At 54.4% G+C, this 10,873-nt stretch overlaps 1 protein-coding gene and 1 pseudogene across 1 annotated transcript; both read right to left on the bottom strand.

The window, feature by feature from the left end:
• Nucleotides 1–1,564: 1,564 nt before the first annotated feature.
• On the bottom strand, nt 1,565–2,974 carry LOC137633820 (uncharacterized). The gene has a single exon (XM_068366064.1). The coding sequence runs from the start codon at nt 2,972–2,974 to the stop codon at nt 1,565–1,567; it is 1,410 nt and encodes a 469-aa protein (XP_068222165.1).
• A 7,047-nt stretch (nt 2,975–10,021) lies between these two features.
• Nucleotides 10,022–10,181, bottom strand: LOC137634053 (5.8S ribosomal RNA; annotated as a pseudogene).
• Nucleotides 10,182–10,873: the final 692 nt, after the last annotated feature.

The raw sequence follows: 10,873 nt of genomic DNA, 5'->3' as shown, positions 1-10,873 counted from the left end.
TCTGCGTTGATTTGGCAGTCAATAACGATTGACTCCCGGTCGTTCCAGACAACGAGGTCTGGTTTTCTGAGCCCTTGATTCGTTGGGATGTGGGGTTCATCCACTACATTGTACCCTGCTTCGATGGCCTTCTTCTTGATGAAGCACTTGATGGAGTCGTGCCTCTTAATCCTCCAGGGCTGAACGGCTGGACACGTCTGTAGGATATGGTGCAGGGTACCGGGTGCGTTGCAACCAAGATCGCAGCGGTTGCTCTGCTGTGTGCCTCTCGCACTCTGGGCCGGGGTTGTTAAAAGTCCCAGTTTGAGTTTGAGGGCATTGCAGAATGTTACCCCTTTCAACAGACGGTTTCCAGCGTCCAACCAATAGGGTCGTAGTCCGAAGGGTGCCTCCCGCAGACCACACCCATCAACAGTCAAGTAAAGCCTTTCTCCCCAGTCAATGGCTGCGGGGGCCGGGTGTTGTTCGGCTAACTCAGCAGCAATTCCCGCTACCAAAGGGTCTGGAGATCTTGCTAGTCGATTATAGCAATCATGCAGGGCTTTAGGGATACCCTCGGTAAAGTTGTAAATACCAAGGCCCCCTGCTGCTGAACCTGCATAGAAAGCTCCTAGTGGAGTATCGCCAGGTAGGTGCAAGCACTTCCTGACGAACTTCCTGACCTCATTATCAACCGTTTTCAGGTGATATTTCTTAAGTTGTCCGTGGACGGCTATGTGACATAGCCGTGGTATCAGCTCAGTTTTTAAGGCCCAAAACTTCTGCTGAGGCTTCAGCGGCGCTGTCTGGAGGTTCCCCAGTTCAGTTTTGGCCTTACCAATCAATTTCGCCCCGTTCACGTTTACCACTAGTCCGACGTCTACCAAAAGATATTTGTAAAAGCCGTCAGGACTTGTGACCGGAAGGTTGGCATTTCCGTACGTGAAGGGACGGGTATCAACGTACCAGGTCTTACGTTGGCGGTCGACGATGATTCCAGCTGTGGCACACTTCCCTAAGCCAGGCTCGAGGCCAAGCTTTGCCGACTCGTTCAGTAATCTGGTTACCGAAGATGACAAACCTGCTCTCGTCTGTGCCACAACCTCAATATCATCCGCAAACGCCAAATACTTAATAGTCTCCCCTCTAAGCGTTGCCCCTACGCCTTCGGGGAGCTTAGCAAGTGCATGGTCTAGGGCAAGATTGAAAAGCAAGGGGGATAGAGGATCCCCCTGCATTACGCCCCAAGTAATGTCTATTTCAACTCCAGCTACCTCCGTGCTGATACTAGAATAGAAGTTGGTGAGGTACTGGATCGAATTCCTGTCGAAGCCAGCAGCTCTCAGAGTATCGAGGATAGCTGGATGGTAGACGGAGACGGAATCAAAGGCCTTTTTAAAGTCAATAAAGGCTATAAAAAGGCTCTTCGACTCACGTTTGGCCTCTTTAATGAGCTCCTTAAGTAGGATGAGGTTGCTACTTACCCCCTCCTCAGCCTTGAACCATTTTTGTCGAACTGAAGAGGGGAGGCACTCTGCCAGGTGCTTTGTTAGGATCTTATGCAAGCCTCGTGTTGCCACGGACGTCACTGTAATTGGGCGGAAGTCCCCGGGGGGACATCCTTCTTGGGCAATAGGGTTGTTCGCCCTTTTGCCCAATCCCGGGTCACAATTCGGTTCTCAATAATCAGGTTGTACAGATTCATGATCTGTTGACTTGCCGCCGCTCTAAAATCGGCAGCTCTTATGCCGTCTGTTCCCGGCGACGTTTTTAAATTTGTCTTCCTTTTGCACCATTCTACATCATCAATAGTGGTGGGGTCCAAGATGGTGCACAACTGGTTTGGCTGGTTAAAATTGATTGTGCTAGCCTGGCTTGGTCTCCCGAATAGGGAGGTCCAAAACTCAACTGTCCCGGGCAGAAGGGACGGGCTAGCAAGAGGGTCTTTTTCTAGGATGGCATTCTGTGCAACGTGACTCCTGTTCTTATCCCATGCCCTCTGCGTCGCTGCATACTCTCGCCTCTTCCTAACACTTCGAGGCATGTCACTGACCTGTTGTTGACCTGCTCTTCGGTTAATCCGATTCATATTATTTGGTCTCCTACCAAATATCTCATCCTTCAGCGAGTTGACATCCTCCGCGGTGACTTCCTCCTCCGATGAACTACCAGCACTCTCGCTGGAGGATTGAGATCCATCGCTCCCGTCTGGGCTGGACGGGGGAGACCCTCCATGGTCTGGAACCCGGATGGGAGAGGTTCCAGCCATGGAGTCATAATACCCACTCATTCCATCCTGGGATTCGGTATGTGGGACAATAGAGGCCGCAAGCATCCTACCATCCACTCGGATTCGGGTCAGATTGACCCTGCAATCTCTGAGGGGAGGCATTGCACATTGGGTGAAGGTCTTGGGCTGTGCATATGCTGCGACCATTTCTCTATATTTAATGGTCCTTCTCTTTGTCCGGATGCTTTCAAGCGTCCGCCAAGTAAGGACCATTTTCTGAATTGTCTTGTTTATGTGGGGATCATTCTTGTGTGCCACTTCGAACTCGATCATCGAGTTCTCGTCGTCAGAAGTCCAACTGCGTTTGCCCCCCACATGGCTCTCCCGGTGGCTCCCGACTGGCACGGTAGACAAAATAGATTTCTCCTTGTAGTCCTCCTTCACCAGCAGGTCTTTAAGTAAGTCTCGATATTGTTGAGACTTCCTTTTACCATTTATACTGTCAGTCGACCTTCCTGACAGTACGCACTTGCTTATTTCTTGGTTTATGAAAGGATGGCCGTAATTGGACACTTCAAACTCCGCCATCATCCTTAGTTCTTCGAGGGCCCAGGGCTTATTGCGCCGGTCTTCGAGGCACTTAATTTGTCCCTCATGGTAAGTTTGGGCATGTGCCCGTGTCTCATGCAGACGCCTTCCTGCATATGACTTGAAGTGCCTCAAACAAGTTGGGCAGACGTGAGATCCTATAGAGGCATCGACCATGCCTCGGGCCAAGGTGTTTGTCCCACTTACTTCGCTAGCGGAAGTACCGGCGACAGGAGTGATCTGGGTTTGAGCACCCCTGCTGGCGTTGGGTTGACCAAATCGCCGGTTTGTCCCCTGGGAAGGGGTGGAGCGACCCACAGCTCCTCATGAGGGAGAAGCTGGGCGGGTTGAGTCCTCCATGCGATCCGTTGGACCCATAAAATGGGTTGCCGGCAGGTACCACAAGGAGGTGGATCGCTAGCAATCTATAACTCGTAGCGGCTCGGAGTCAGCGAACGCGTCGTCTTTGCCGAGTCATAGTTTAGCCGACTAACACATCAGAAGGTTTTCATCATTTGTGTTAGTCTCTCTTCCTATTGTGCTACAAGGTGGTAGAGTAGCTGAATAGGTTACATGCACTACCGGCGTTATCTCCACTCAACAGGATATACTCCTGGAGGAACGTCAAGCGGTCAAGCTTACGTCCATGGCCAACGGGACTAGGATATGTCCCCCCCACCCGACATACCCATGTAATTGGCATAGATGCCAAGTCCACCTTCCAAGATTTTCACCGACAACAAGTCGAGATCACTCTTACTTATCTTGAGCTCCTGGCATAAGCTTATCGTACCTCTGGACAGCACTCCTCGCCAGTTACCAGTTATTGCACTCGCTGAGGGTACTGTCCCTGCAAGCTCTTGTACGGCCTTCTTGATGCACTCGCTGCTGTATTTCGCGATTTTGGCGTCATCGAAGAAGTTTGGAGGTCGAACATTCGCATCTGCATTAATTTGACAGTCAATGACCATCGACTCGGACCCTTTCCAGATTACAAGATCTGGTTTCCTCAACCCCTGAGTGGTTGATATTTGGGGTTCATCAAGCACGTCATACCCTGCATCTATTGCTCTCTTCTTGATGAACCCTTTTACATTGTCATATCTCTTAATACGCCATGGTTGTACCGCTGGGCACGTCTGAAGGATGTGGTGCAGGGTTCCGGGGGCGTTGCAGCCTAGATCACAGCGGCTGCTCTGCTGCCTGCCTCTCGCACTCCGAGCTGGGGTCGTCAGGACTCCCAGTCTGAGTTTGATAGCATTGCAGTAGGTGCCCCCTTTCATCAGCCGGCTCCCGGCATCCAGCCAACCTGGACGAAGTCCAAGTTTAGCTTCTTTAAGGCCACATCCATCCACCGTGGCGTACAGTCTCTCTTCCCAATTTGTGACAACTGGGGCACGGTGATGTTGAGCCAGCTCCGTAGCCACCTCCGCTACAAGGGCATCCGGAGACCTGGCTAGTCTATCATAGCAATCCTGCAGGGCTTTGGGGATGCCATCGGTAAAATTAAATAAACCTAGACCCCCCGTCGCTGTTCCTGCATAGAATGCTGGCAGAGGAGTGTCACCAGGTAAGTGCAAGCACCTCCTGGTGAACTTCCTAACCTCATTGTCCACACCCCTCAGGTGGAACTTCTTGACCAGTCCATATAAGGCTAGATGTTTAAGCCGCGGGATTAGCACGTGTTTTAAGGCCCAAAACTTCTGCTGAGGCTTTAGAGGAGCACTCTGAAGGTTCCCCAGTTTGGTTTTGGCCTTCCCGATCAGCTTGGTCCCATTCATGTTTACCACGAGCCCGACTTCAACCCCAAGGTACTTGTAGAATCCATCGGGTCTCGTGGCTGGGATCGTCTCGTCACCATACATGAAGGGACGGGAATCAACGTACCAGGTCTTTTTGGACCGGTCACCGACGATTCCCGCTGTTGCACACTTTCTTAGGCCTGGCTCAAGGCCCAGCTTCCCGGCATGGTCGAGAAGCTTCTGGATTGATAACCCCAGACCATTACGGTTTCGGGCGACCACAACAATATCGTCGGCAAATGCCAGATACTTAATTGTCTCTCCTCTGAGGGTGGCACCTACACCCTCAGGGAGTTTAGAGAGAGCATAATCGAGGGCAATATTAAACAACAGGGTGACACTGGATCCCCCTGCATTACGCCTCGCGTTATTCGCATGTCTTTGCCAGCAACGCTAGTGCTGATGTTTGTATAGAAGTTCTTTAGGTACTCGGTTGAGTCGTCACTGAGCCCAGCCCCTCTCATGGTGTCCAGCAGGGCTGGATGACCAATGGAGTCAAAGGCCTTTCTGAAGTCTATGAAGGCAACATAGAGGCTCTTTGACTCGCATTTTTCCTGCTTTATCAGTTCCCTCAGCAACAGGAGGTTGCTACTAACTCCCTCCTCTGCCTTGAACCCTTTTTGTCGGGCAGAGGAGGGGATGCGCTCAGCTAAACGCCTAGCTAGTATTTTATGCAACCCCCTGGTTACTACAGAGGTCACAGTAATTGGCCTTAAGTCCCCGGCCTCGAGGGGGACATCTACTTTGGGCAGAAGGGTGGTTCTACCCTTTGCCCAGTCTCTGGTCGCGATCCTGGACAACAAGATCTTGTTATACAGGTCGACAACCAGATCGTCATTCGCCGCTCTAAAGTCGGCAGCTCTTATGCCGTCCGGGCCCGGCGAGGTCTTAAGATTTGTTTTAGACTTGCACCATTTCACATCATCGATGTTAACGGGTTCTACACTGGTGCTCATTTGGACATGTGGGGTAAAGCAGATCGTGCTAGCAGGACTTGGCCTCTCGAACAGAGAGGTCCAGAAGTCCACCGTCCCTTGCGGGAAGGTGGGGCTAGCTAGAGGATCCTTCTTCAGGATAGCATTCTGAGCGATACGGCTGCGGTTCTTATCCCAGCCTCTCTGTGTCACTGCAAACTCCCGCCGCCTCCTTGCTGAACGGGGCAAACTCCCTTCCTGATGTTGCCTCCCGTTCCTGTTAATCCTATTCGGTACTACTCTCCTTCCAAATATCTCATCCTTCAGAGAGTCTATCTCCTCTGCCATTATATCTTCATCCGAGGTGTTACATTCACTCTCACTAGAAGATAAAGATTCATCACTCCCACCTGGGCTCGGCGGGGGAGAGTCTCCTTGGTCGAGAGTCATAGTTACTCCCGCCGTTTACCCGCGCTTGGTTGAATCTCTTCACTTTGACATTCAGAGCACTGGGCAGAAGTCACATCGCGTCATCATCAGCCATAACCATCGCGATGCTTTGTTTTAATTAAACCGTCGGATTGCCCGTGTCCGTGCCAGTTCTGAGCTGGTCGCTAGGCTGCCAGCTGGAGTAATATATACACGTCTCCGTCTGGGGCCTCGCACGGCCCGAGAGCCGCGCTCCGCCCCAAGTCTCGACGCGATTATACTTTGCAGAACCTTGCCCGTTCCGCGGAAGGGCACCCGGTCAGCGAGGTCCGAGCTCGGTCCGCCGGCCAGCCGAAGCCAACCGACAAGACCTCGCCCAGTCCTGCCCCCCGAGACACCCCGCACCCGCTTCCCGGAAAGGCCCGACTGGCCCGACCCTCAGAGCCAATCCTCGTCCCGAAGGTACGGATCAAAATTGCCGATTTCCCTTACCCACATTCATCTATCGACTAGAGACTCCAAACCTCGGAGACCTGATGCGGAGATGGGTACAGTCTGTGTCGAAACAGGGTCACCAAGGGCGAGCGGGGCGCCGACCACGAGGTTCAGCCACCCACACCCGCCCCGGACTCGTACCCGTGTGATTTCCTCACTTGCATCTTTCACGGACTGGCGTTGGTGCACGGGATGACACAAGAACTGTGTCGCTCTACGGCCACCGTGTGGTTTGCTATACCATCACCCCCTTCTCGCTTCATAGGATTTCCGAGATCACGGGGCCTAAAACAGAAAAGAAAACTCTCCCCCGGACCAGACGCCAGTGGACACAAGCCAGATCCCGTTGCCAGGAATCGTCACTCACTTGACCCGGCCTCCACCTCAAAGGCAGACACCGGGCCCGTCCGAACACAGGTCACGAAATCATTACCGTATTCCCTTTCGCCACTGCATCCCTTCCAGCTCGTATCTATGATGATGACAAGTCGGTCCCTCGCTGGTGGAGCGCCGCGGCGCGGGTCTCGCTTCTTCTTTCTCTATCTCGGACCCGCGGCCACCGGCCCACGCTGCCAGCAGAGGAGACCTACTAAACATTATTCTCTCCGTTTAGAGGCCTGGGATCACATGGGACACAGGAACTTTATCCTTGGGCTTAGGCCTGACTCACCCATGTTCAACTGATGTTGACATGGAACCCTTCTCCACATCAGCCAACGAGGCTCTCTCTTGATTATTTGCTACTACCACCAAGATCTGCACCAGCGGCAGCTCCAGGCCGGCTCACGCCGAGTCCCTTCGAAGCTCACCGCTGCGACCCCCCTCCTCGCCGGGGCTTCCACAGCGCCTCTCTCAGCGCCAAAAACAGTGCCCCGGCGGCCGAGTATCGGGAGAATGCTTGAGCGCCATACCATATTAAGGGCTAGTTGCTTCGGCAAGTGAGTTGTTACACACTCCTTAGCGGATTCCAACTTCCATGGCCACCGCCCTGCTGTCTATAGCAACCAACACCTTTTCGTAGTGTCTACATTAGTATTCCTTTAGGCCCCTTAACTCGTACGTTTGGTTCATCCCACAGCGCCAGTTCTGCTTACCAAAAGTGGCCCACTAGGCACTCTGATTCTTTGCATCATAGAGCTTCACATCTCAAGCAAGCTCCACGTCTCACCCATTTAAAGTTTGAGAATAGGTTGACGGCATTGCACCACCAAGGCCTCTGATCATTCGTTTTACCGGATGAAACTCACCTCTCCGAATGCCAGCTATCCTGAGGGAAACTTCGGAGGGAACCAGCTACTAGATGGTTCGATTAGTCTTTCGCCCCTATACCCAGCTCTGACAATCAATTTTCACGTCAGAACTGCTTCGGACCTCCAGCAAAGTTTCCTCTGGCTTCGTCCTCGCCAGGCATAGTTCACCATCTTTCGGGTCCCAACGGCTGCACTCTCAGGTACTTGGCGGCGGACCACAGGTTTAGGGAGCCCGAGAGCCCCTCGTGCCCCTGGTCGCAGTACGCCAAGTCCTCGGCCTGCGCCCCAACTCCCGCCGGTCTTGCGGCCGGCGGGCCGCCCGGCAAGGCACCGCCGGTACCAGCCCAGGATATTCTCTCAACCTAGCTGGCCCGACAGGCCTCGGCAGACAAGGGATCGGCCTGCCCCAAGCAGAGCTCACTTTCATTTCGCCTCCGGGTTTAGATCGCCCTTAGACTCGCGCACATGTTGGACTCCTTGGTCCGTGTTTCAAGACGGGTCGGGTGGATTACCAATCACTCTCAGGTGGTGAGAGGCCGCATTCTTCTCTCCGCGGCCTCCTTGCAGTGACCGCCGCTCGGGCCCGGTCAGTACCGTCGTCGGTCATCACCCGCACCAAGGCACGGGCTACCAGTCCGAAACGGCCCTCGGAGCCTAAGCAGCGGGTCGCCACCAACTCTACTTGAGGGAGAAATAAGCCCGCAGGCCCCGGCACGACAACCACGGGGCCGCGGCAACTAACTGCGTCGCCGGGTCCTCTCACTGAAAAGCAACTTGAACCGCGGTTGCCGCCCGCACCCCGCCAGCTGAATCCCCTCTTTCGACCTTCACGGTTCCACCCGTTTGAGCTTCTAATGGTTTCACGTCCTCTTGAACTCTCTCTTCAGAGTCCTTTTCAGCTTTCCCTCACGGTACTTGTCAAATATCGGACTCGTGGTAGTATTTAGCCTTAGATGGAGTTTACCACCTACTTAGGGCTGCAGTACTAAGCAACCCGACTCTACGGTAAAGACCCCTCCGCCCAAGCTGCCTAAAACCTTTTTACAGGCGCCGCCACACGGGCCTACCACCCTCCTCGGGGCTGCATTCAAGCAATGACTTAGGCGGTGAGCAGCTCGAGCGGTACGGATGCACCGAAACGCAACCTCCCTCGACGGCCGTACAGGACCGCGAGGTTATACGCTGGGCTGGTCCCCTTTCAGTCGGCCTTACTTGGGGAATCCCGGTTGGTTTCTTTTCCTCCGCTTATTAATATGCTTAAATTTGGCGGGTTGTCTCCCCGCGGACGAGGTCTTAAAAAACTTGCGCCTTCCAGGGCCCAGACGGAGCAGGACATCCCGATCAGCCAGCGGCGTCGTCCTCGGATTTTGAGGCGGAGGAGCGGCCTTCATTCTTCGGAGTGCAGGCGACTGCTGCAGCCAGCGGCAGGCAGAGCGGCTAGACCGACGTCGTCGTCCTCTCTCGCAAGGACTCCGTCCGTCCGGCGGTGACCGCTCGCCAGGGCAGCGCAGGGGCGGCGGTAGCCGTAGCTGCTTTACTACTCGCTGCTACTGCTGCTGCGCCACCTGCTTGCTTCTCCGTGTCGACGGCACCCTCTCTCCCAAGGGCAGCACCGTTCATCAATAGGCGCTCTCTATCTCCCGCTTCGTCCTCTGGACAACAGCTCACCTTCGTTCCTTCCTTCCTTCCTTCTTCCCTCGCACCAACGGACGGGGTCCCTCCCAGCAGCGCTCGAAAGAAAATGATTCTCTTCGACCCACTGCTCTCGCTCTCTCTGGATGAGGCCAGTCTCGTCACCCGCCCGAGTGCACCAGCGGCCCCGGCCCGTCGTCCTTCGATCTTCTGCTCTCGCACAGACACAGATGGCAGGAGGAGCTGGCCACGAGCCTGGCACTCAAACAGATGCTGCTTCCTTCTCACGAAGCCACGAAACATGGCCCGGGATAAGAACCGAACTCTGCTTAGGCACTCCGGATAAGCACCCTGGATGGCCTCTGCTTCTCTTCACCTGAGAGCAGGATCGTCCACCGTAGTCCCAGACACCATTCCACCGTGCCGCTGCCGCCGCCAGCTGGGAGCAGCCAGCCGGACAGCAGCAGCGGGGCCCAGTCCAGGGACACGGCGACATTTCACGGACACGGCGACATTTCACACTTAAGGGAACGGACCACCAGCCCACAAAAATAGTGGGCGCAGGCCCGACATCCCCATCTCGCCACGGCTCACGGTAGCCGCGGCGCGGCCGGCCCCCTTCTCTCCGGGGGCCGCACACTCGGCGCCGCTGCCAGCCAGGGCCTGCCGCAGCAATACCCTACACCGGGATGGATGCTTAACAGACACTCGTCCGGGAGTGGCGAAGACACTGGTCAGTGCCCTCGCCACAATGTGCGTTCAACTGTTCGACTCATCTCATAATCTTACGATTCACATGCCGACACGCATTTTGCTGCGGTCTTCATCGACACACTAGCCGAGCGATCTACCATTAGAAGTTGTTCAAATTGGAAATATAATACAAAAACATGGGCTAAGCGTGACTTCCATCACGGCCCGCCACGGACTTGCCAGCGCGGCGGGCCCTCCTCCAATGCCCGTGCTTCTCTCTCTCTCCGACCATCACTACGGGGACAGTAGTACTCGACGTCGTCTCCGGCCAGCGGCGTAACCCCGCCTAAAGCGTGCCGCACCGCATCGCCGCCTCTTCCTTCTCTCTGGCGACGCGGACGACAGTGGCTCCGCAGCCCTCGAGACGTCTTTGTACTGACTGCCCCTCCACCAAAAACCACCTCTAGAGCCCCACACTAGCTCTCCATCTGGCTCTGTGCACCCCGGGGCAGCACAGCCGAGCCATCCATCAGTAATGATCCTTCCGCAGGTTCACCTACGGAAACCTTGTTACGACTTTTACTTCCTCTAAATGATCAAGTTTGGACATCTTTCCGGCCCGTCCCTCTTAATGAGAGAATGCCTTGATGAAGTCATTGAGCTTCAGCACGGCATTTCATTCCTGTGCTGAAACTTGGTGACGGGCAAGAGGGCTCTCGAACTTGGGGAAATTGCTCCCCCAGTTCGAATCTAAATTTCTCTCTTTCACCTTTTTCTTTTTCTCTATATTACTTCGACCTTATCCTAATTTCATGAACTTTCTTTCGTCTTGCTTTCCAAACTATGAGAAAAATTTCCCTC

The sequence above is a fragment of the Palaemon carinicauda genome, chromosome 43 (assembly GCF_036898095.1).
Source record: "Palaemon carinicauda isolate YSFRI2023 chromosome 43, ASM3689809v2, whole genome shotgun sequence".
In the NCBI taxonomy this organism is placed as follows: domain Eukaryota; kingdom Metazoa; phylum Arthropoda; class Malacostraca; order Decapoda; family Palaemonidae; genus Palaemon; species Palaemon carinicauda.
This window is presented reverse-complemented; position numbering and strand designations above follow the sequence as displayed.

Excerpts from the sequence above, each read along its gene's own strand:
- LOC137633820 (XM_068366064.1), bottom strand. The coding sequence starts at position 2,974 with ATGGTCGATGCCTCTATAGGATCTCACGTCTGCCCAACTTGTTTGAGG.